The following is a 27,739-nucleotide window of genomic DNA, read 5'->3' as shown; positions in this document are numbered from 1 at the left end:
CACAATATTTGTCTTTTATTTCTAACAAGCAAGTCTACGAAACACTCGAAACCCTGCGGCCGTTACAATACTGACAGCTACCGCCTATTTTCTTCTTCTCTCGGTATGAAGATGAATTTTGTAGCATTTGGTAGTAACGAGTTTCTTTCTCAGCGCGAGCATATTTTGATTACGTAGGCAAGTCAGTAAGTATCTTCAATTTTGCTCTAATTGTCTTTCGGTTGGCTCTATGGCGTTGTGTGATCACCAGTCGCTAGATGGCATCGTTGCCTACGTCTGTGGAGGGTTTCAGCGTCGCTGAGTACAGCTTGAGCTGTGGCTACGTAAACGTGGCCGCGCCACTCTCTTGTATGCACCGGGGAAGAACAGCGTTCCGTAATCCGTTTTTTGTGGTCCGAGTGTGTACCAGCAGCGAAAATTGATAGAAGACTTTCAGCACAATACGAGGATAATGTTTTGCCACAGCGAAGTGTTTACCAGTGGAGTGAACAGTTCAGAAGAGGTCGCACGACTGTGAAGGATGAGGAAAGATCTGGGTCTCCATTTGCAGACGTAACTGGTGCAAATATTGAACAAGTGCGTGATATGATCCAGAACAACAGACGAGTGACTGTTGATGAGGTGGCAAACCATATGCACATTAGCCATGGTTCTGCATATGAAATCAACACGTGAAGGAAGCGGTGCATACGTGGCTTGCTGCGCAACCAAAAAACTTTTTTTCCAGAGAGTATCAGAAAGCTTGTGAAACGGTGGACCATGTGCATTGAAAAGCGTGACTATGTTGAAAAATGATATCAAAAAAAATATGTTCTCTTTTTGTAATAAATTTAAAAAATGATTGAAGATACTTATTGACTTGCCCTCGTAGATTCCTGAGCGAAAGGCTTTGTACAAGTTGTTTTACGTCGCACCGACACAGATAGGTCTTATGGCGATGATGGGTTAGGAAAGGGCTAGGAGTGGGAAGGAAGCGGCCTTAATTAATTAATTAATTAATTAATTAATTAATTTGCCTGGTGTGAAAATGGGAAACCACGGAGAACCATTTTCAGGGCTGCCGACAGTGGGGTCCGAACTCACTATCTCCCGAATACTGGATACTGACCACACTTACGCGACTGCAGCTATCGAGCTCGGTAAGCCAGCGAAAGATTTAGACTTGGTTTCATTATAATACGGTCACTAACAACAACAAAAATTAGCACTAAGAAGTCGTGCAAATGAACTGAAATGAAACTCCATGGTTTGAAAAATCTTGTAACTGTATTGCAATTATTACAATAGCAGATTAAACAGACAATGAAGTTGGCAGTCTCTATGTCTGAAGGTTGGGAACCCATCGGAGTTGGATACATGCACCGTTTCAGTTCGGAAGGGAGTCGTACAGTACAGCTATTGAGTCCTACTCTACGGCAAGTTGCCACATAAATGGAGTAACTACATCCGAGTTTACACCGGTGCGGTGTAGCTAACACCCGTCATTTCCAAAAAAAACCACTTGTAATCAACATGTCATGTCAGCAACAGATCTCCCGTGTTTCGTCCGACTCGTTGGCTGAACGTCAGCGTACTGGCCTTCGGTTCAGAGGGTCCCCGGTTCGATTCCCGGTCGGGTCGGGGATTTTAACCTTAATTGGTTAATTCCAATGGCACGGGGGCTGGGTGTATGTGTTGTCTTCATCATCATTTCATCCTCATCACGACGCGCAGGTCGCCTCCGGGAGTCAAATAAAAAGACCTGCACCTGGCGAGCCGAACCCGTCCTGGGATATCCCGGCACTGAAAGCCATACGACATTTCATTTCCCGTGTTTCCAGCAGAAATTTTGCTATCCACAAGAAGTCGGTAAAATCGAAGAATATTAGCAACATTTGTTACCAACACATGTTAGTTAAGCTACGTTTACACCGAATATTACAACACACCTCGAGGGAAACGATGCTCTCGCACTCTCTAGTTGACTCTCACTGGCGGGTGAGTGGTGATGGACAAGAGCGGTAGCAGGAGAAAAATATCTCTAGCTGTCAGCTTGCATTCAAGAGATAGTGGGTTCGAACAACACTGTCAGCAGCCCTGAAGATGGTTCCGTGGTTTCCCACTTTTTCACCAGGCAAATTCTGGGGCTGTACCTTAATAAAGGCCACGGCCGTTTCTTTCGCACTCCTAGCCCTTTCCTATCCTAACGTCGCCATAAGACCTATCTGTGTCGGAGCGACGTAAAGCAGATTGTAAAAAAAATCTATCTCTTGCTAAACGTGTTAAGCACATTTCCTGGTGATATTCGGTGTAAACGCTAATTAACTGCTCGTGCAGTTTGACAATGTGATGTCCTAGCTGATTCCACTGCCGACAGAATGGGCCACGGGTGTACGTACCTAAACATGACGCAGCTAGTTCATACACACGTGCACGAGCGATGTCTTGTTGGACTACGAGGGTCCTGTCACCTGAGAGGTAACGCAAGAGGAAGCATGAGGTCATTAACGAACCGCTATGACTTCTGTGTCCCCCGAATCACTACAAGTGGTACTCATACACTAGAGCTCCCCTAAGAACGTCAGGAGTGATTCTGGTGTGAGGGTCCACAGCATTGGCAGGATGTGTTCGCTTTCCTCATCTTCACCAAACTCGCACACGATTGTTATCCGTGGTTATACAGACTCGAAATACACGATGATAGGTCTGTAGCTTGTCGTTCCTCATCTCGACGATCTTGTTGTCGTGAAAATTATGAATAATGCACATAATTCTTCAACCCATAACACCTGTAATTTGGCGAGCTTCCGCTCTTTAACACACAATACCAGAGATTGCAATAAAATAAAACTTCAGTTTAAATACTTCTGCGTATTCCAAACAAGCACAGTACAGGTCATTCTCGCTAGATCCTATATGTCTTTTCACGAGAGTTTAATCCTGATGTAAACAAGGTATGTCCACGCCTCCGCCGAAGAAAGAGTTGAGTTGTGATTCGCTGAGCGTGTAGTACCGACCTCCACCCCGTCAACGTCTCGTGTTCGGACGTACAGGGCTGCGCATCGCATACGACAACAGTGCGAAGATCTGAACTTCTGAATAAACGACTATTATCCGCACACTTTATCTTGGTGCATTTACACCCTAGTGCTGAATCGGTCGACCTCGGCGATCTTCGAGATTCGTAATGGCAACCTTTGAAACACAAACTATGAATCGCTTAAGTATCGTTGTGCGACATCTGGCGTACACTTTACGTACTAGTACTGTTATTGAATACACAACAAAGCCAAAGTATAGAATTCATGCTAGGAACAAGATTCGCATCGAGAAATGTTTTATAATGTTATATAATGTGTATGTGACATAGTTGTTGGCTTAAGATGATAACGGTTTAGAAATTTCATATTGATCGATCGATCGATCATATTCTCGGTTCACTTCAGATTTCATTTTCATTCAGTTGGCAACACCAGGCAGCACTATCGATACCAGGACAGCTCCCTCCTTACTCCTCACCCCCGTACACAAATGCACGGAGATAAAGTGTGCGGATAATAAACCTGGATTATGTTCACTTAGTTTATTGAACATACTCACGATGCAATGCCTATGGTCACATCTTTTGCTCTATTTCTCTCGCTATGAATACTGACACTGACTGCTGCTGCAAGATGCAACACCTTATCTCCACACTGTACAGCTTGGGACCTCCCCGCACTACGAGATGACTTCCTGTATTACACCACGCCTTGTGCCTTCATTTCTAGTTATTTAAACACTATTTTATCAAAGAAACATATATATATTAACATATATACCGGTATATATGACAACCATATTTTAATTTGATTACGTACTCTTCCAAACTCTCTAAATTTAATAAACTAAAATAAAATTAATGCGACGTACTACTTTTTTTCGAGCTCGCATACAGTGGAGTGAGTGCGACGGTTGTTTCTCCAATCAACTACGTCTATGTCCACGTGCAAAGCCAAGATGCTCAACCTGTTCGTTTACATCAGGATTAAACTCTCGTGAAAAGCGGTATAGAGACCTACTTATTCAGGACTTTCCAGATATACCGTGTGGTACAGCTGCCCCTAATTTTTCCCAAACATATGCAACCAGCTAGGAATTAAATCTCTCTTAGTCCTATCATGCGCAACAACTTACAGCAATGTTATGTACAGTTAGTCTAATACCAAGCTCGATAGCTTCAGTCGCTTAAGTGCGGCCAGTCTCCAGTATTCGGGAGATAGTAGGTTCGAACTCCACTGTCGGCAGCCCTGAAAAGGTTTCTCTGTGGTTTCCCATTTTCACACCAGGCAAATGCTGGGGCTGTACCTTAATTAAGGCCACGGCCACTTCCTTCCCATTCCTAGACCTCTCCTGTCCCATCGTCGCCATAAGACTTATCTGTGTCGGTGCGACGTAAAGCAACTAGGAACCAAAAAGTTAGTCTAATATCGACTTCCCCGCACAGTGCAAAAATGGTACAAGGGGCAGTAAGTGAGGACCATCTCAAAACACTGTACCATTTTATGTACAGCGGAGTCCAATACTCCAGTCATTTTTACTAAATGTTACTGTACTGTACAAATCAAAGCCATTCATTTAGCTGTCGGTAGAGAATTGCGCACCTGACTGGTTCAAGAGGCCATTTTATTTTGACAGAAAACGGTGGTCACGTTGTCACAGAAAACATTATAGGTTAGTACCAATTACAGACATGTCAATTCACCGTCATTTTGTATAGTCTCATCACATCGAAATTGATAAAAACGCGTTTTTCGCAGTATTTTATAATCTATGGCACGCAAATGCTGAACAGCAGATGTGATAGTTTACGCCATATAATTACTAACGTTACAGAGTAAAATAAAGTCATGACTTCTTCTTAATCTGCTTACCCTCCAGGGTTGGTTTTTCCCTCGGAATCAGCAAGGGATCCCACCTCTACCGCCTCAAAGGCAGTGTCCTGGAGTGTGAGACATTGGGTCAGGGGATACAAATGGGGAGGATGACCAGTACCTCGCCCAGGCGGCCTCACCTGCTATGCTGAACAGGGGCCTTGGTGGGGGGGGGGGAAGATTTTAAGGAGTAGACAAGGAAGGGGGAAGGAAGCGGCCGTGGCCTTAAGTTAGGTACCATCACGGCATTTACCTCGAGGAGAAATGGGAAACCACGGAAAACAACTTGAAGGATGGCTGAGGTGGGAATCGAATCCGGGCCTGCGAGGGTGGCAGCTAATCCACTAACCACTACACCACAGATGCGGATATTATTACACTTAATATACAATAATCATATTTTTTTGCTATTTGCTTTACGTCGCACCGACACAGATAAGTCTTATGGCGACGATGGGATAGGAAAGGCCTAGGAATGGGAGGGAAGCGGCCGTGGCCTTAATTAAGGTACAGCCCTAGCATTTTCCTGGTGTGGAAATGGGAAACCACGGAAAACCATCTTCAGGGCTGCCGACAGTGGGGTTCGAACCCACTACCTCCCGATTACTGGATACTGGCCGCACTTAAGCGACTGCAGCTATCGAGCTCGGTAATCATATATTTTAGTCAACGGTAATTTGTATATACTTTACGTAACAAGAAAATCCATGTAAGGGGCCAATGACCTACCACTTAGGCCCATTTAAACAACAAACAACATCAAAATCCATGGAGGCAACCAAATATATTGAAATAAAGGCAATTTACCCTAAGAATGTCAATAAGAAACTCTCCAAGGTAGAGGAATGAAAGTGGCATGATGACTCCACACTCTACGAAGTTTCTATTTTAAAATATGAACAGCCAAATGCACAAAACGTTAAACGAACCTTCCACAACAAAATCTGAACTCAGACTAACGGGTGAATGCCGCTCGGCAATATACAATATTTCACATCTGTACTGCCAACGGCCGTAGCCGTGTTGAAACACAGGATCCCTTGAGATCTCCGAAGTTAAGCAACAGTGGGCGTGGTCAAGATTCGGATGGCTTGCCACGCGCTGTTGGTAGGGGGTAAGGGAATGGAGGAGCCGAAAGTAACTGGCCTCCCTATCGTCAGTAAACTCCGGCTCAGGCACACCTCTGCGGGCAGAATACACCCTTACCTTTACATCTGTACTGCAGAACTGTCAAAACAGTACGTTTCACAAGTGATAAGTTGATGGTGCCGGCCTTATTTTATTACAAGGTCGGTATTATTATTGCCGGCCCCGCGGTGTAGGGGTAACGTACCTGCCTCTTACCCGGAGGCCCCGGGTTCGATTCCCGGCCAGGTCAGGGATTTTTACCTGGATCTGAGGGCTGGTGCTTGGTCTACTCATCGTGCGTGAGCTATCTGACGGTGAGATGGCAGCCCTGGTCTATAAAGCCAACAGTAACGGCCGTGAGGATTCGTCGTGCTGACCACACGACACCTCCAGGTCTTCGGCAGTCCAAGGCTCTTTGGGGCTGTTGCGCCATGGGGTTTGGTTCGGTATTATTAGTGTACCTTCTTAATAAGCAGCCAACGGCCGTAGTCGTGTTGAAACACCGGATCCCGTGAAATCTCCGAAGTTAAGCAACATTGGGCGTGGTCAGGAGTTGGATGGGTTGCCACACGCTATTGGTGGGGGTAAGGAAATGGAGGAGCGGAAAGGAACTGGCCACCCTACCGCACGTAAACTCCGGCTCAGGAACACCTCTGCGGAGGTTCGTACCTGCCTTCGGGCAGAATAACCTTACCTTACCTTAATAAGCAGCACGGCTTTGATGGACGAGTTTTGGGGGGGCATGTGCCCTGAGACCCACCGCGCCCTCTGCTGCGTTCTCAGAATGCTGAATGACAGCTACTTGTATCCCACCTTAAGTGCCTCAGCCCCATACATAAAGATTATAGTATTGAAGACGGGGAGGGCGGACTCTACTTTATGTCGGTAGATTTTGTTATTTATTTCTTCTTCCGGGTTGAATCGTGTTGTTTTCTGTACCTTCCCGACAGTTTGCCAACGTTTCGAAAACATTGCAGTATCCTTTCCCATGGCGACTGAAATACCTCCACTCGATGCGAGGTAATCAGTCTCCCAGGAAGCTAAGTCGCAATGTATTCGAAACTTTGGCAAACTGTAGTGAAGGTACGGAGAACAACACGGTTCCACACTGAACAACAACTGAATAACTCAACAGACCGTGGAAGCTTCACATCTAAACCAAAGACCGAGCGAGTTGGCCGTGCGGTTAGGTTCGCGCAGCTGTGAGCTGTGGTTTTGAATCCCACTCACCAGCCCTTAATATGTTTCTCCATGTTTTCCTATTTTCACACCAGGAAAATGTTGGAGCTGTACCGTAATTAAGGCCACAGCCGCTACCTTCCCAATCCTAGCCCTTTCCCATCCTTCCGTCGCCAAAAACCTTCGATGTGTTAGTGCGACGTTAAACAAGTTGCACAATAATGTGAAATAGATTTTATTATTCTGACAATGAGAAATTAGGGGACAGAAAACTATTATGGATTTTTTTAAGATATTAAAAAATACACGAATTTTTGTTTTATATAGACCTAATATTACGTAAGTGTTTAAACCTCCAAGTGGGTGGGTGGGGTCAAAGCTGTTTCCCCCACCCGCCCTTGCGTTCACCTCTGGGGCATTCACTATCATTTCAGAGACATTTTTTCAGGTGGCCATATATAATACTGAACTTTTAAAATTGGATATAAAATTTTCATATAAAGGGTGATTAACCTAAGATGTACCCTTTAAATCTGTCTGTTAGGTCATCAGCCCAGAGGCTGGTTGGATCCTCAAATAGCACCACCAAAGGTTATGCGGTTATAAGGAAACCCCAAAAACCAATGGCAGCACCAAAATGAGACGTACTAGGTAAGATGAGGAGTGAAGTAGTTTGCCATTGCTTTCTACACTGGGTCAGAAAGTACTATTGCAGCACGACTGACCCTATGAGCAGCACCTTTCATAACACTCAGATGCACTAGTCGTGCTCTGAATGTCATTACTCAGCACTACCCATACCCCAGCAACTTCCATATTGTCACAGCCATGGATGTTGTTGGGACTTCGGTGGAAGCTACACTTTGCTCTGGTTATATCTACCGAAAAGATAACATGCATTAATTATTATTTATTCTTCCTCAAATGATTGGGGTTGCCAAATAGACAAAGATTATCACACAATACAAATTTAGTAGTCTAGTTACAATACAGGATAAAAGATAAACTAATTCTAACGATAATGTACAGAAAGCAATCCATAGTGACAAAGAAGAAGCGAATAAAATGCGTTATTTGATTCAATGAAGAGGGTGGAGCGTACAGGTGATGCCTCAAGATCGATATCAAAGCTTTCAATGCGTGTATGCCGCAGCTCACGCTGGTCTCATTCGGCACACCAAAGCATCATAAACCGGGCGAGTTGACCGTGAGGTTAGGGTTGCGCAACTGTGAGCTTGCATCTGGGAGATAGTGGGTTCGAACTCGACTGTCGGCAGCCCTGAATATGGTTTTCCGTGGTTTCCCATTTTCACACCAGGCAAATGCTGGGGCTGTATCTTAATTAAGGCCACGGTCGCTTCCTTCCCACTCCTAGGCCTTTCCTAACCCATCGTCGCCATAAGACCTGTCTGTGTCGGTGCGACGTAAAGCAAATAGCAAAAAAAAGCACCAGGCGAGTTGGTCGTGCGGTTAGAGGCGCGCGGCTGTCAGGTTGTATCCGGGAGATAGTGGGTTCGAATCCCATTGTCAGCAGCCCTGAAGATGGTTTTCCGTGGTTTCCCATTTTCACACCAGCAAATGTTGGGGCTGTACCTTAATTAAGGCCACGGCAGCTTCCTTCCAACTCCTAGACCTTTCCTGTCCCATCGTCGCCGTAAGACCTATCTGTGTCGGTGCGACGTAAAGCCACTAGCAAGAAAAAAGCATCGTATTTAGGTGAGCAATGGTTTAGGAATGGTGCTCCTTGCACCCAGCATGAGCCCTACGACCTCATTGTCCTCAAGGTTGTACTTATTGAGGTAATAGGGAATTGTTGGTGAATATATCCTCTTTTCTTCGTCAACTTCAGCGCGCTGTTGTGCATGTGATTCAAATCTGATTGTCGGATTGAGAATGAAACTTTTTTTGCTCCCGAATTTGAAGGCGATCATGTCGAATCGTCTTGTTCAACCGTCAAATGCGAGACCATCGACCTCTTCATGTATTAGATACCCTCTTCCAAGTAGCGTATCGGCCAAGGAAGACCGGATGTGATGGAGTCTGGTGTTTCGTAGGCATTCACCGAATGGGCACTATCCTAGGTCGTGTGCTAAAGTTTCAGTCTCACCGCATCCCACGCGTATTTTTGCAGAAAATAACAGTTTTAGATATGGCAAGAAGTCAAACGTACCTGCAACAAGTTGTAGCAAATTGTCTGCCGTGAGACCAAAATCGTGGGAGTGAGGTGAGAGCCATAACGTGGCAAACACACACATCAGTCCTTGTTTTCACAAGTGTATGGATTTTATCAGTGTATAACGCAGAATACAACATTTTCACTGTATAGCTCGGGAGGTTTATTGAAACAGACACTTAAAAGTGCGTTTGACTAGTTGTTATTTGTAAAATTACTATTTTCTACAGCATTACTTGTCCGGTTTCTAGAATATGCAGACCATTGGACATAAGCAAGATGTATTATATTTGTGGATGAATTTTTATTTAAACGCTATTTGTTCGGGGCGTCGACCCATGTGGATCTTTTGCCCCTACTGGCACCATATTGTATGAACCTGCGTGTAATTGAAATGGCGGTAGTGTGGAATGTTGTGTGTGAGGAAAGGAAGATTAAGAACGTCACAAACACCCAGTTCCCAGGCCAGGGATATTCATCATTACAATTAAAAACGCCTGACCCGGCTGGAAATCGAACCCGGGGCCGCCGGGTGACAGGCGGACTCGTGCCCCCTACACCGCGGGGCCGGGCTGTGGAAGAAATTAGTGGGGTTCAGTTTAAAGAAACTAGTTGGTTTCCCTATTAAAAATGTTATTTTTCCCTGTATTATGAGCGCCTCATTAACATCTATTTCCGTGGAAACCGAATACTGATATCTTGAACAGTTCAGAAGTTATAAATATAATGTATAAGGTGGACGTCATAGGTTAATCACGCTGCATATTAAACATTAGTTCGTGGTGTGGGATCCTGTAGTCACGTCGTAGATCATAAAATCATACTAGAGTCAGGATATCAGTTACTAGACTGCGTATCTCTTAGCCCTTCCTTCATTCATAATCCCTTAATCCGTTAAAATTGAAAGCTAAATGAGGCTGTAATGCTAGTAGACTGACTTACAGCTATTCGCTGACGCACCTACTAATATGTCAGTAAGTAAGTGAATGAGAGTAATGGAATACGGCTTCGATTTGAAACGCCACGGAATTATGGAAATTTTCCGAAAAGCACTGAACGTTCGTATTTGTCGGGGTTAGTAGAAACACGGCTCTTGGGATTGTCTCTAGTAGTTTCTATTACACAGGACTGAACGGGAAAATGTTGCCTTCCTGTATATATCGTCGCTGCCGGGACAAAACCTCCTATGTGAAATATTTTAGCTTAGGACTTTGGCCGCTAAGGTTCTGTCATCTAAGGTGCAATATTGTAAACATATTGTCAAGGCATTCTCGCTCTTCATAATGTATGTGCTGCGGGTCAGTATACCTCCAAAAATATCATCACATAGGAGGTTTTGTCCCGGCAACGACGATATACAGTACGTTGCGTTCGTGGCCATTACAACAGGCGACTGCAATGTTTCAGAAGTAAACACTGAAGCATCCTGTCTGATATCAAAATCTGACAAGGGAAGGGCCCGATATGTTTAAAGTCAAATTAGTTTCACATATAGTGCATTTGGTAGAGGGCAACAAACGCATATCACAAACATTTTAAATGTTGTGTATCATAACAATAAGTGACAGGTTACAGACCTTCAAACTTAAAATAAAAGTGATCGAGCGAGTTGGCCATGCGGTTAGCATCGCGCAGTTGTGAGCTTGCATTCGGGAGATAGTGGGTTCGAACTCCAATGTCAGCAGGCCTAAAGATGGTTTCCGTGGTTTCACGTTTTCACTACAGGCAAATACTGGGACTGTACCTTAATTACGGCCACAGTCGCTTCCTTCCCACTCCTAGTCTTTTCTCATCCAATCGTTGCCATAAGACCTTTCTGTGCCGGTGCGACATAAAGCAAATTAAACAAACATAACATAAAAATGTAATTAATATGGAGCAAACAAGATTTTTAAGAAACCAATAGATTATTTTGGAAAGGATATCCAATGGTATGACATGCTTTACATAGTGTAAGTTAGAAACGGAAATAATCTGCTTATCTGACTTGGGGATTACCGGCAGAAAACATGCAAGTCAATTATCAAAGCACAGACCATGAATATACCCCTAATTCTCGGAGTGGGTATATTTGATGAAACAGATTGGACTCACACACACTCTTCGGTTAATCCACCTTCGAAATAGTACTCCAGTGGTGTTTGAAATGAACCAGGGTAGTCTTTGGTATAACCAAATCGGAAAGAAGCAAATCGTACCAAGTTTGCGAACCTTGATGCTATGAACTGAAAATGCACAAAGGATTGAAGACATTGAGAATGATATCTGTGCCAAACGTCGATATCAGAAGATATAATTAGTGTGTCTGTGACCATTTTAACAACATTTTTGTGCGGCCGAAAGAACACATCAGCTGGTTACGCTATGCCTTTACATTCTGCTGGAATTACCTTCTTGATACAAACCAACGCCGTCAAGAGCTCTAGCATTTCAATGCTCATCATTTCTATTTGCTCCAAGAGTCAACTAGAAGAACTCTACATTACTCCTGTATATCTGGCCACAATATCTGTTGTAGAAAAATTCTCAAATCCCTCTGTCATACTATCTGTTTGGCTTGCAAATGCCTTGATGTTCGGTAAATGGATATCATATTAAAGGTAAACTGTCCGATGAGCTCTGATACAAAGAAGTACGAATGGGGTGATATTGCAATCATTGGCATAATCATGTATGAGTGTGTGATTGCCGCTAGGGACCCAAAAGCACCAAGGACCTGCTTGCTTTTATTCATCTCGGGAATTCTTCCAGATCGCCACTCTTAATTAAATGTGGAAAGATCTGCATTTTTTAACTGATCTAGAGATATTTTTTTCCTTAATGATAGACCTGACTTATCTCAAAATCCATGGGCTTTCTGTTCAATATAAGCAGCATCTTATACTAATTGCTTGCTAACTTTGTGGGTTATCTTCCGACAAGCGATCCTGTTCATCCTTTTGAACTTCATTACCCATTTATTGCAGGCTCTTAAACGCAGAGCATTATTTGGATCAATTCTAGTCTTCACCGAAATTCTCAACGCATCATCATGTACATAGATTGAATTTTAATAATGGCAAAAATGCTGCAGCGTCTCCAAGAAATGGAGCCAAGCTATGTCGTTTATACAGTAGGTAATTTAAATGCCTATCCTCCCTAAATGAACATGCACTCCCCCTCCATGCTCGTGCACAATGATAACAAGAACAGAGCAGTTGTGAATGAGCGGTTACGGAATAGATTTGCAACGTTTTCGAAGCAAGAGCAGAGGAGCTGGATAAAAATTGGATGTGGTAGAAGTCGCAATGCAGGACAGTATCATCATGGACTGCAAAAGGCTTGCGGTGCACCATTATATTACCCAACAGTAGCAAGATGGGTGACGGCCTTCAGAGAAAGACACGAAAATGTGCCTCGGTCTGGCCATCCACTAGTAAGTGACGATGACGAGCAGACTGTGTCCGCTTTAGCGGAGACGGATCGGGACTACACGATTCGTGAGTTAGTCGAAGATACCGGACTGGCGCCTTCGAATGTGCTTCATATCCCAAAGGACCGCTAGAGAATGCAAAAAAATGTCTCGGGATGGGTTCCACATGATTTAACGGAAGTGCAGAAATGGCAACAATATGACACTGTTCGTACTCGCTTGCAGTACTATGAGGGTGAAGGAGAACCCTTCTTACGGAGGATCATTACCATTGATGAGATTTGGGCCTTATCTTACGAGCCAAATATGAAACTCCAATCGAACGAACGGGTCACCACGATGAATTTATGGTGATTCTTGCCTACGATTGGGATGGTATTATCGTAAAACATACCGTTCCCCCAAGGCAGACCGTCAATATGGAGTACTATTGTTCATTTCTGCAAAACAATCTGCGAGCATCGCTGAGAAGAAAACGACACGTTATTCAGAACCCACTCATCATTTTGCACGATTATGCAAGGATACCTGCAGCAGGAGCGGTGTCTGATTTCTGTAATCGCTGGAGGTGGAATGTGCTCTATCACCCCTTCATACTCTCCGACTTCAAGTCACTGAGACTTCACAAAATTCCTAAGATGAAGGAAGACGTTCTGCAGACAGTCGATCGCTCTCTTCACACCTCCAAGTTATTAGGCAGTACCTACGGCATCCAAAGGTTACCATGTCGCTTGGAACTCGTTATACGCAACGCTAGTTGCTACATTGAAGATCTGTAAAACCCAGATCCATGTATGTATGTCATGTATCTATAAAATACATAGTTGCCACTACTAAAACGTCAACCTATGTATAATCATATTTTCTCGTTTCATTGCAATAAAATATTCGAACACATATCAGTTTATCCTGTCCGAGACGTCCTTAGCGTGTTTTCGAAGTATTACAAGACGGCCTTGTTGGTCGTTCGTTCTTCTTTCATGCGACATACTTGTTTTAAAATTCACACAAGGAGTTACATCGATTGCCAATCCAGCAGGACATGGATGAAGAGGGTCAGAATTTCTATCCTTTACTCTTGGCTGCTTTGTCCGGATCTTGTAGTCATCGAACATCAAGCATCCGTCGAAAATTTTGTTTCAGATTTTCTCGCAGGAGATGGTTCATTAGAGAACTCCTTCTTTCCTGGAATATTAGGTACTGTTGACCGTGAATTCATTCTTGAAGTCACGACCTCTCTCATCATCTACCGCCTCGTCATCGATTGCAATTGTATTGGCTTCGTGTATGATAACATCTTAAAGAGGATACTTCTTAATTTGTTCCCAAGTAACATGTTCTTCTCTTATAGCTTTGTTTTCATAAGTACCAATGGAATACACCAAGAGTTTCACAATTACTGTCTGATTTTATGTAAATACCTTGCTCTACTAGCAAGTAAACGCAACATCACGCCTCAAACATGAGTTAATTACGCTAACTGACAACACAAGACTCTATTTCAATATGAAATGTGTTCATTTATTTCCAGAAGTCTATACGGAGTTTCCTCCTATTAATAAGTCTTATGATATCTGGATTATAAGCCTACATAGAATATTCTCTTGTGCAAGTGCCGGCATAAGCTCATACTCCAACTCCACCCCACACTCACGGATAACCACAAACCAGGGGGCAAGCCTCCTATCTCTCCTCGCCACGGATTTCCGGCAGCTGAGAAGAACACGCTATCACCTCATGCCCTTAATCTCAGCAGGTTTTCCAACTCATATATCTGTTATTTAAGTTAAGAGCGCCCATGCACGCACCATGGCCTTCTCCCACAGCTACGGATTGCCGCCAGCTGTGGGTACATCCCTGTCTCCCTCAGTAACTGAGTAATATTGTGCATATAGCTGAGTAATATTGTGCGGTGAGGGGCGCGCAGCTATGAGCTAGCATCCGGGCGATAGTGGGTTCGAATCCCACTGTCGGCAGCTCTGAAGATGCTTTTCCGTGGTTTCCCATTTTCACACCAGGAAAATGCTGGGGCTGTACCTTAATTAAGGCCACGGCCGCTTCCTTCCCATTCCTAGGCCTTCCCTGTGCATCGTCGCCATAAGACCTATCTGTGTCGGTGCGACGTAAAGCAAAATAACATAAAACAGCTAAGTACTTGCTTCTATTTCTAGGGTTATTCCATTCATTCTTCATCCATCTTATAATTTTATGATTATTTTCTTTATGACTTAATACCAATAGTTCACTATTACTCAAAAATTTTCTTCTAATCACTATAGTCTCTCTACATACCATTAGGAGATGAAATTCCTCTCTCATTTCCCCACACAACACACATCTTGCATCGTCCTTTTCCCCTGTCCATCCCTTTTTTTTGTGAAATTCCATCATCCACCATATCAGCCCCCTTCTTTCTCTTCTGTTTGCGGTATTTATTCTTACATTCGTTTCCTTTTTTATCATATTAAATACCCAGAGGTGGTCTTGCTCCTGCACTCAGACTCCAACAACTGTCTTTGAATATCCTTGACCCGTCGTCAGGCCCCGATTTACAAATGGGCGGACTGGGCATTTGCCCACAAATGCCCAGGGCGCAAGTTTTTGAGGGGCGGCGGTCGGCGGACCGAGTAATTATGGCTTGCGTGAATTACGTCTTAAATTCATACACTCAAATTACTTTTACTTTCCACAAATTATTCCAATTATTTTATTAGCCTGTATAAAACACTTTAAACTATTCTAGTTTTAAAACCTGAATTTAATCTATATATTTACATTTTATGAAAAAAATAAATGCATTATTTAACTCGTGGGGGTGCTGGGTGGGCAATTGCAGTTGGTGGCTTAGCAACCGTGTTGTTCTAGGAAGCCACTGCCCTGTTTGTCATTGGTTCGTGACAGTTCGTGTGCGTATTGTTGTTTACATCCGCTCACCATCAACCTGATAATCTCACCAAGCCAACTCATTGTCTCGTGTAATTATTGCATGTTTTTTCAGTACTTAACCAAGAGTAAAATGTTAAATGGTGTTGAACACAAAAAACGCGCTGTTAAAAAGCAGAGTGATGAACTTGAACTTCTAAAACTGCCTAAAATGGGAAATTTCTTCACTTTGACTCGTTCATCTGCAACCTCGGAATCGGAATGCCAAGCTGACTTAATAAAACCATCGACTTCGTCATCAGTTCTATTTAACTTTACACAAGAAGACTTACAAGGCCTAGATATATACACTGATCAGCCCTGTGTTAATATTAAATTGAACGATGAGCCTGAAGTTGTCCATCAGCCGTTTGGAACTATTTCACAATCACAAACTGAGGTAACCTTACCTAATTCATTTTCTATAGATGATCCTGCTACTTGGAATGTCAAGTTAAATTCAGTAGTTGACGTAATGGTGGATTTTTGAAATCTCTGGAACTTACAATGATGGTAAAAGAACATTGTCTCGAAATGTTTAAGAGTACTCTTCCTAAGGGAGACGTTGTTTTAAGAGATTGGTTATTGTATTCACAGTCAACTGGGAAATTATTCTGTATTCAATGCTGTTTATTTCAACCAGACAATGAAAAATGTTTTTTCTACGGGTTTTAGTGACTGGAAGCACAGCTACGAACTACTGAAACATTATGAACATTCTCATGATCACAGGCGTAATGTTCCTACGTACATCACCAGACAAAAACAGTTAATGCAGGCTGATAAAATTCTGTTTACTCAGTATGAAGAAGAGGTAAACTACTGGCGAAGTGTACCGTATTCTCAAGAATAGTTTCTGTTGTACGATTTTTGGCAGTTAAGTGTTTATCTTTCCAAGGAGACAATGAGGATTTAGGATCAACTTCAAATGGTTTGTATCTTGGACGCCTCGAGTTGATCAGTGAATATGACCCTTTCCTTGCCCAGCATATCGGAAAATATGGTAACAGAGGTCAAGGGCACATCTCATACCTGGCTTCTCAAATAAGTACTGAATTTGTTTAAGTTATGGGGTGTTGTGTGCTTTAAACTGTAGTTGATGAAGTAAAAGAAGGTACTACTCTCCCATCGTAAATTCGACGCCTAATTGCTCTCACACTGACCAGTTTGCTATTGTTTTACGATATGTACCTCAAACAGAGCCAAAGCCTGTAGAACGACTTACTAAGCTTCTGTCTGAAATATCACATACATCTGCTGGACTAGAAAAAGCTGTAGTTGACTGTTTTGAGAGTTTCGAAATCAACATCAAGAATTGTAGGGGCCAATGTTATGATAATGCTTCCAATATGTCAGGAGCTTACTCAGGTCTTCATGCCCGAATAAAGCAGCAAAGCCCCTTGCTGAATACATACCGTGTGCAGCACATTCACTAAATCTTGTTGTTTCGGCTGCCGCAGAATGCTGCACTGCCACAGTGGTTTTCTTTGCCTTCGTCCAGGAGTTGTACAATTACTTTTCTGTGTCAACGTGCAGGAGGACTATTTTGAAGCAATTCTTGGCAAAACACGGTACGCCAGTGGTAAAATATTTATCAGAAACCAGATGGTCTGCAAGAGAAGACTCTGTCAGAGCTTTGTTAAAAGGTTTTGAAGAAATACGACAATCGATGAGGCAGCTATCTGAAGACTCCAGTGTAAAACCTACTTGTAGACTTGACGCACAAAACATTGGAACAAAATTTCAGAATTTCTAGACCACTTTTCTGTTAGTTGTATGGAATGACATTTTGGAATGTGTTGACAAGTGTTCTAAAAACTTGCAGTATGAAAATCTTAATCTTGAAGGAGGAGTAAAAGTATGAAAACCCTGAAAGATTCATCAACGCGAAAAGGGATGAGTTTGACATTTATGAGCAATCTGCTTTGAAAATAGGTGGATGTGATGATCCAAGCTACTCAAGAGTAAGAGAACGGAACATTCGTATCTGAAGATGAAACACGTGGGATTGAAGGAGACTTAGATGCAAGAACAAATTTCAAAAATAATGTGTTCCTTAAAATAATGGACATACTTATAGCAAACTTAGCAAGAAGGAAAGAAGCATATGAAATCGTAGCTTCTCTACTACTGACTTGCTCATCCGAATCATCAGAAGTGAAGAACACTGCTTTGAAACTTAGTTCACTGTACCCTAAAGACATCGGTCAACATTTTGTAAATGAGTGTGTACACTTTCAAATGTTTGTTGAAATCGAGGGATTCCAAAACTTGCCTAAAGTGTGTTCTTACATTAAACAAGACAATTTGTCAAGTACTTTTTCCAACCTTGAAATTGTAGTTAGGATGTTTTTGACCTTACCAATAACCAACTGTACTGCAAAAAGGATTTTTTTTAGTTTTAAGCAGAGTAAAAAATGCCAAGAGGGCAACTCCTTTTAATGAAAAGTTAAGCTCATTAATCTTTGTGTGCACTGAAAAGATTTAACTTTGAAAACCAACTTTGATGAAATTGTTCAAGAGTTTGCCAGGAAAAAATCAAGTAAAAAATATTTTATGTAAAGTAGTATTATGTACAGGGGCTGCCTGGCCGAGGCGGTAAAGGCGTGCTCGGAACGCCCGGAAGGGCGTGGGCTCGATTCCCCGTCAGGAAGTCGTAACATTTAAGAAACGTGATTTCCACTTCTGGAGGTGCACATAGCCCTGAGGTTCACTCAGCCTACACCAAAAATGAGTACCAGGTTAATTCCTGGGGGCAAAGGCGGCCAGGCGTAGAACTAACCACTCTACCCCATCAAGTGCCGAGGTTACGGATAGTTGAAGCCTTTACCTTCCACCCCTCAAGGGCCTTCATGGCCTGTACGGAGATAAATTTCCTTTGCTTTCTTTGCCAGTATTATATACAAGTAGCCTATGAACTAAATTTATATTTTTAAATGTGATCGAAATAAACTACAATAAATTAATTATAATGTATATGTGTCTTATTTCTAAAGTTATTTACTTACACACAAACTATCAAACTGAACCAACGGCTTTTTAAATAAAAATAAAAACAGCTTGATTCTTATTTGGCTGTTGACTCTATTTAGCTTGATAAATTTAATTATGAGAATTAACTTTATTTGCATAGTGTGCTGTTTTAAAAGCCATAATCTTGAAAACTGTAATCTTTAATTTGTAAATAATCAATTTTTTTGAGAAACAGAAAAACGAGCAGGGGGGGGCGGCTAAATATTGTTTGCCCAGGGCGCTAACTACTTGAAATCGGGGCCTGCCCGTCGTACGATTCTCTTCCATATTGTTGTCTCTCCTCTTACCATGTCTATCACCCAATAATTACCTAATCTCAACCTCTCTAAGATACTTTTAACCTTACCTAACAATAATCTTCGGACATTTTGTCCCTCTGGTGTTGGTATGCCCTCTGCAGGAGCAGACTCCCCTCTCCTCTTTTGATCCTTAACCAATAACTCCTAATTCTCTTTAAAATATCTACTTGAATATTCTCATCACATATTAGTCTTGCACCACAATTTGCTTGTTTGTTTGTTTGTTATCTCCATTTGTCTGTCTTTATCATCCATTGCTCATGTGTTGCTCTTTTTCCGTCCTTCTTACATATCAACACCCTCGTCTTACCAATATTAATTTTCAATGACCATTTTTCAGAGAATTCTGTCACCTCATTTATTCTGTATAGTATGGCAGTCCCATTACAATTTAACTAAACTTGCTTACTATTTGGTTTAGCATTTCACACGCCTCCTCTACTCCCCACATCTCAGCACATTACAACATTCTGCTCATTACTACAGCTTGAAAAAATAATTTTTGGATCTTATAGTACCGTATATATAAGGAAACTTATTTTCTAAAATCCTTATTACTGAAAGTGCTCCAGCCCTTTCCATTTTGCCTGTCTTATTTGGTGAGTCTATTTCCCATTGCTACTTATGTACATTCCTAAGTACTCTAGTTAGTTACAGTATCTCCATTTTTTCTTCCTTTATCATCCATTGCTCATGTGCCGCTCTTTTTCTACCCTTCTTCCATATCAACACCTTCGTCTTACCAATGTTAATTTTCAATGACCATTTTCAGATAATTCTGTCACTTCACTTATCCTTTTTTCATGCCCCTGGACGTTAGTGTCATCAGGAGAATACCATCCGCAAAAATCAAGCCTGGTATTTCTAGGTTTCCTAATACTGGACAAGCCCACTTTTCTCCACCATGAGCCTGTAGTATATCATTTATAAATGACAAAATTAGATTCGATGATAACTTAAACACCTGTTTCAACCCCATATTTGACTCTATCAGTCCAAATAATACTCCATCATCTACTCTAATACTGCAATATACCCTTTCATATATAGCCTCAATCGTACTTCCCATATTTCTGGAAACCCTAACCGGCAAACATCCCGAACCCCCCCCCCCCCCCCTGCAGACTGTGTCGAAGGCCTTCTCAAAGTCACCTGCGGCAGTATACAATTTACCTCCTTTCCTTTTTAAATATTTCTCTCTTATTGTTTTGACAATCATTATATTATCCATTCTTCTTCTCCCCTTTCTGAATCCACTCTGAAATATCGTGCGGATGGTAAACTCTTCTGCCCACTTCATCAACCTATTTGCCAAGATTCCTGTGTATACTTTGCTGAGGGAATCCAATAGTGTTATCCCTCTGTAATTACTAGGATTGTCCCTATCCCCACGCTTTTTATAAATTGGATAGATACACCCCTGTCAATCCTTCGGAAATTCTGCAAGCTCAAATACTTTATTATGTACGTTTACAAAATTTCTCAGCATTTGTTTACTTTTAACTGCTTATTTCCAATACTCGGTAGGAAAACCACTTAACCTACCTACTTTGCTACAACTTGGCTTTGCCCATCACCTATATTACCTCGTATTCTGTTATCTCATAATATTAGTAATGTATACTTATCTCAACACCCCTCACAACATCCAGACACCTCGCATTATTTTTCCGCACCTCTTTCCCTCTTAATAATTTCTGGAAATAATCAACCCACTCTTCCTTATTAATTTGAGATTTCACATAAACTCTCTCCCCTCTACTTATTCTATTAATTCTACTTCATATTTTATCTCCCTGGTTATTTTTACATTCTATATTAATTATCCGTGCCTGATCTTTCTGCCATAGTTTATTTCTTTCTACTAATAACTCCTTATACTCTTTCCTTATTTTACAGAACTGTTCCGTATCTCCGTACCCCCTCCCTTCATGCAGGCGTTCAGGGTCCTAATCACTTACAATCTCTTGATTTCTCATTCCTTGTTATAATACCATCCTTCGCACCTCTCTTTTGTTTGCTTTCTCTTTTCACTTCTTAAAAGGTTTCTGTAATAATTCTACAGCTAAATCCACGCTTACTGCCTAATGCTACTTCGATATCACTCTTAATAACTTGAAATTCTTCCCTTTTTAGATATGTATTTATTTTATTTTTGGTGTTCTCACACCACTTGTATTTTTTAACTATAGTACTCTTCACTTTTTCCCTCATTCCACTAACGTTCACTTCTATCGTGTGCCTTCTTAATGTAATATAAATTGGGAAATGGTGTGACTCCAACCTATCCTTTACTTCTATCTTCTTTAACATCTCCAATATACCTCCTGAACTCACCACCAGGTCAATTATACTCCCTCCCTGCGTTTTAATATATGTCAACTCCCCTCTTCCATCCCCTTTCACCATAAATTTAAAATAAATAGGTTTTAAGCGGGCACATAATTCCAAGAGTTTATTCCCGTAGATATTTCTCTCTTTGTCCTGACCACTTTTATTTCCTCTCATTACCTCCCTTCCCTCCTTATTGTAAGCTGGGGTTAAGTCTCCAATTCTTGCGTTCCAGTCACACATCATTATAATTTCTGCCTCTTCAAACTTGCCTCTAATTACATTTATTTCACCTGTTAGATCCACAGAAAGTTCCTGTTCGCATACATTGACCCTAATGAAGGATTATACAAAGATTCCAAGCATATGTATGTCTGTCCTCTCCCTTTCTGTCTAAGTCTTATCCATATCCACGTCTTCCATATCATTCGGTATTTCTTCTATTTGGTTATTATTTTTTCTTATTTTATTAAGGCTGATATTCCTGCAGGGTTTCTACCCCTGGTCCTTCTTTTCTTCATTACATTTCTAACCAAGAATCCCTTCTAGACTATATATCTCCCTTCTGGTAGCCAAGTTTCCAAAAAAGCGAGTATATCAAACATTTCAACCATCTCTGTCACTACCTCATTACCCAATTTACATAAGACCCCTTCTATATTGACAAATCCTATCCTCCATTCTAGTTATTTCTTCTTACATCGTCCCCACTACCTACTTTGTTCCTATTAAACTCTGACAGGTTTGAAGTCTTACTACTTGTGATCCTAGCTTTTTCCTACATCTAATGCACACTCTTCAGGCGTTTTAGGCGTTTTATCATTCCCTTTCCCCCCAGCCCCTTATCAGTCTGCGACTTATTTCTCTTTGCCCATAGATATTTTAGGCTTAAATTTTTACTGTTAACCATTGTCTTTCGTCCTCTTTCTTCTATCTCGTTGTTGTCCCCTGGGCGTTGCTCAGTAGGGTTGTCTTTAAGTGCTGTGACTTTGGCTTCCACGTGCGCCACTAACCGCTCGTCTCCTATATCCCAACTCCAAGTGGACTTCGCACGTTTCACTGCCAACTACGTCATCAGTGACCTTCTTCAACGTTACCTTGCTCACTTATGTTCTTGCCCTATACGTCAAACTCTGTTGATGTTGCTGGTTTGTGTCCATTTCCTGTAGCTGCTCCGCTGAAAAGGTCCGCCACCAACGACCATCTCCCACGATCAGGCGCTGTCCTTTAACGTAGGTCTTTAGTCCTTGATATCTGGCTTTCGCTATATGTCTGCTTAGAATACTTTGTTCCTTGATGGTGCCACTGTCCATGCCCCTTCTGACACAAATTTTCTCCCCTTTTAGGTTCCCTGCATTTCTTATCAATATTTCCGCCATCAAGGTTGATATTAGTTTAACCTTGATCGGCCTCATAGCCTTCACTTTCCCTACTCTATATACATCGTCTATGTCCACCTCACTAAAATGTATCTTCATTTTGCTTTGTATCACTTCTACCACGTTATATACTATTTCGACCTTACGTTGTCTCTTTGCGGCACACCATAGAGAAAAATGTTTTTCCTCCTGAACCTGTTTTCTGACCACTTTACTTAGCTAAGTTCCTCCTCCAAATCTTTGGCTTTGGTCTTCGGTCGTTCTACTTCATCTGTGTTTTGAGCCACTTTCTCTTTTATCACATTCAACATTCCTTTGACACACTGTTTTAGCTCTTTTATTTCCTTATTTATTTCCTTAGATTGCTCCCTAATTAAATCCCTTGTTTGCTCGTCCTGGCATGCTTCTTTGACCAGTTCCTTTATCATTCTTACCAGCTAATTACACCCACTGAACCTGGCCCCGGATTTAATTCAACGCCACCAATTTCCAACAAAACTTCTATAACTGCTGCTACCATCAGTGTTGGTAATTCGCAAAGTTGCTGACCATTTTTCTTTTCTCCTAACACTCTTTTGCATTTCACTGCACCTTTCTATCTTCCTATTGCTGCCCTATACTTATTCAGTGAATTACCTATATTCAGCACTCTCACTCAGCACATCCGCTCACTCCACTGTCTCGATCACGACTCGACTCCATTTTAATATCTCCGGTTTCTCAGAGAAACAAGAGCAGAATAACGTGCACACCTATCATCCTCCTCCCCCTTCCCCTGCACCCTCCTCCCGTGCATATTAGTGTTTAATAGCAGTTAAAGTTTACAAAGAATCATTGCCTATGATCCTTAATACAACTAAAATAGTCTCCTTCTGTCCTCCGCGAATGAGAATCAAGCGCTGGTCGAATTGAAGTGTCAAATGTTACTTCTTCATCTACCATATAGTAACTTCCTTAAATTGTGTTCCTTCTCGAAGACATTTTTATTTACATACCGTCTCAACTTGTTTGACCACGTTCTCAGATTAATAACTCGTACATTTGAGCTATCAGTGAAAGAGATCATCAGGTTAGTTCTTCTTACGCTAAAACTTCAAGACCATCCTTTCTACAGCTGACGCTGTAATAGCTGAGGTACTTCGTAAAACCTGTTACTTTTAAATTTCAGCCTATATCTGAATGTGAGGTCATTGTTAATCTTTTATTAGAATGGAGGAGTTGATAATATATTTTACAGCACATTTGTGGGTATACCAAGCTTAAGTGTAAGGGGATTGACGTGGTCTAATTTTACTCGTTGATCCCTTCACAACCGTCTCGTACTTGATAACCGTGAAGGATGCTCCTAAACAGTGTCGTTTGGAAAGAATTCGGTTTCACTCCAATCGTACTTCTAGTACTCAGTTATGGTTCATTCATACAGCCTTTCCTTACCCATCTTCCGGATCACCGTCGTCACTGTCCGGCTGTGGTTCATCCTCCTTAGTTCCATTATATGGACTCTGAGTACTCAGGAAATCCTCAGACTGATTGGTTTCTGCATATATCTCCAACACCTAACAACAAATCATAATACACAGGTTATATTCTATAAGGAATATTGCATGCAGGGATATATATTTATGAAATTTAGTACTTCTTTATCTACCGAGCGGAATGGCCGTAAGGACTTGTCATACAAATTCATCTCTTCTCATCCTCAACCCCGTATAAAGGTACGGGACAAAGGAGTAGAATACACTACTTCTTTATCTGACCTGACGCATGGCAAAATATAAAAATGAAGATATGAATGAAGAAATCTATATAAAAAAGAACATGTCCTGACTGACTGACTGACTGACTGACTAACTGATAGATTCTTCATCGCCGAGCCAAAACTACTGGACATAAAGGAATGGCATTTTGGGAATAGATATATATTAGGGTGTAGGTGCTCACTAAGGGAGACTTTTGGAATATTCTGTCGCTAAGGGGGTGAAAAGGGAGAGGGGAGTGAATTGTTTAAACTATTTAAATGAGTATATCTATATCTCAAAAACTTAAAAGTTTACAGACGTAAAAATTGGTATTTGGAATCTCCTTTAAAAACAAACACATAAGTTTTGTTTTCGGAATATCCCGTTAAGGGGAGATGAAAAAAGGTGAAACAGGGGTTACCTTAAATGAGGATACGTATATCTCAACAACTGAAGATGTTACAGAATGAAAATTGATATTTGGAATCTATCTCCTTTTAAAATAAAGGAACATGTATTTTTTAAAAGACTATACCTACAGTAGGCATATCTCAGAAACGTAAAATGTTACAGACGTAAAATTGGTATTTAGAATCTCCTGTGGAAGTAAAGGAACATAGATAGTTTTCGGAAAATCCACTTAAAGGGAACTGGAGAAGGGGGTGAATTATTTTTACAAAAATATCTACAGTAGGTTTGTATCTCAAAAACTTAACATGTTACAGACGTGTAAATTGGTATTTTAATCTCTTTTAAAAATAAAAAACATGTATCTTTTATTTTTCGGGAAAACCACTCAAGGGGGTTTAAAACGACTTAAAATGGTGTTGAAGTTATTGTTATTTGGATACTGATATATCAAAAAGTGAAGATGTTACAGACATGAAAATTGGTATTTGAAGTCTCCTTTAAAAATAAAGAAATACAGTTTCTTGTTTTTGGAAAATCCTCTCAAGGGGTGGGAGAGTGAAAGAATTGAAAATGAGGTGATTGCTTTGTATGAGGATATGTATATCTCAAAAACCAAAGATGTTATTGACGTGAAAATTGGTGTTTGGTATGTCCTCTAAAAAATAAAGAAACGCGTTTTCTTTTGATTTCGAAAAACTTATTTGAATTATTTGTATGACACCAAAAATACTAAAGATGTTACAGACGTGAAAATTGGTATTTTGAATCTCCTTTCAAAATAAAGAAACATGTATTTTTTGTTTTCGGAAAATTGACTTAGGTTGGGTGCGGGGAGGGGGGGTTGAAAATAGTGAAGAAGGAGTAGAATTCTGTTTAAGAGATACTTATATATCTTAAAAACCGAAGATGTTACATACGTGTAAACTGGTATTTGGAATCTTCTTTAAAAATAAAGAAAAAGGTAGCTTTTTGTTTTCGGAAAATCCACTTAAGGGGCTGAAAAGAATCGAAAAAGCGGGCGAATTTTTAAAATGAGTACCGGTATTTCTGTAGTGCATGCCAAAAACTTGGTATTTGGAAAGTCCTTTTAAAATACAGGAATACGTTTATTTGTTTGGGGGAAAGGCACTTAACGGACGTGAAAAGAAGTGGAAAAAGGGTTGAATAATTTATTATGAGGATATATATCTCAAAAACTGAAGATGTTAGAGACGTAAAAATTGGTATTTGAAATCTCCTTTAAAAATAAAGACACGTGTATTATTTTGTTTTCGGAAAAACCACTTAGGTGGGGGTGCGGGTGGGGGAAGGACTGATAAAAGGGTTGAATTGTTTGTATGAGGATACTTATATCTCATAAACTGAAGATGTTACAGACGTGTAGACAGGCATTTGGAATCTCCGTTTAAAATAACCTTTTTTTAAACTTGACAGAGACTGATTCTCACATGTACAGTTCTATGTCGCATGGTTAACTTAGCCCCAAAAGGCAATACCACAAACGTGGTTTACAAAGAGTTCCTGGGGTAAATGAAACTCATTTTTGCACTGAGTTTTTATACTTTAGGGGTTTTCAGATAATGTCTTAGTACAGTACCGAGCAATAATCACTTTTTATCAAATTACGAAATCCAGGCGAGGGAAGCCGTGGGTAACTGCTAGTCTATATATATAAAGTAACATGTACTGACCGACTGACTGACTGACATATTCATCATCGCCGAACCAAAACTACTGGACATAAAGAAATGACATTTTGAGGATATAGTTATATTACAATGTGCGTACTCATTAAGAGAGGATTTTGGGATATTCCGTCGCTAAGGGGGTGAAAAGGAGGGTTAATTTTAAAACGAGCGTAGCGGTATCTATATCTCTAAAACTTAACATTTTAATGACATGAAAATTGGTATTTGGAATCTCCTTCAAAAAGAAGGAAACACGTATTTTCTTGTTTCTGGAGAATCCCCTTAACGGGGTGAAAAAAGGTGAAAAGGCTGTTAAATACGTTTTATGGGGATACTTATATCTTAAAAACTGAAGATGTTACAATCATGAAATTTGGTATTTGGAATCTCCTTTAAAAATAAAGAGACACTTTTTTGTTCTTGGAAAATCTACACAGGAGGGGGTAAGGCACTTAACGGACGTGAACAGAAGTGGAAAAAGAGTTGACTCTACTCAGTTGACCTCCCGAGGCTGAGTAGGCCGGGTTCCAGCCCACGTACCACTTTTCAAATTTCGTGGAAGAGCCGGGAATCGAACCCGGGCCTCCAGGGGTGGCAGCTAATCACACTAACCAGTACACTACAGAGGCGGACCCTTTGCTAGGTACATGGATCAATTTACAGTGATGGCACACAAGTAGGGGAGATCCTTATTGACCATAAGAAGAAATTTCAAATTATTTGATGTTCCTAAAACTAAATTATAAGGATCTTTAGGTTATACGCGTTACTAGGGCTGCATGTCTCCGAAAAACTAAGGGGCTGGTGAACCACCAGGTGCATTCACCACAGGAGCTCATGACACGCGACGTACTTCATGTGCTTCACGCTTTCGACTTTAAAAATTGTCATTAAAATGTTCGACGGTATATGTATGTATGTATGTATGTATGTATGTACGTATGTATGTATGTATGTATGTATGTATGTTCAGTGACCGTTGATATTATGACAGAAGGATATTCTTGCGGTAGAGAGAAAAACTTTTTTTTTTTGCAATTGACTTTACATCGCACCGACACAGATAGGTCTCACGGCGACGATGGGACAGGACAGGGCTAGGAGTTAAAAGAAGCGGCAGTGGCCTTAATTAAGGTACAGCCCCAGCATTTGC

The 27,739-nt window shown here is 41.2% G+C and overlaps 1 protein-coding gene across 1 annotated transcript in view; it reads right to left on the bottom strand.

Annotated features, from left to right (window-relative positions):
* The window catches only part of LOC136863056 (neprilysin-4), a 187,023-nt gene that overhangs the window by 91,170 nt on the left and 68,114 nt on the right, over window positions 1-27,739 (bottom strand). Inside the window, exon 5 of the mRNA XM_067139384.2 lies at window positions 24,183-24,304. Coding sequence (XP_066995485.2) covers window positions 24,183-24,304 — 122 coding nt within the window. The remainder of the gene's footprint in view (window positions 1-24,182; window positions 24,305-27,739) is intronic.

The sequence above is a fragment of the Anabrus simplex genome, chromosome 2, assembly GCF_040414725.1.
Source record: "Anabrus simplex isolate iqAnaSimp1 chromosome 2, ASM4041472v1, whole genome shotgun sequence".
NCBI classification, from domain to species: domain Eukaryota; kingdom Metazoa; phylum Arthropoda; class Insecta; order Orthoptera; family Tettigoniidae; genus Anabrus; species Anabrus simplex.
Note: the sequence above shows the minus strand (reverse complement) of the source record. Positions and strands in the feature narration are given on the sequence as shown.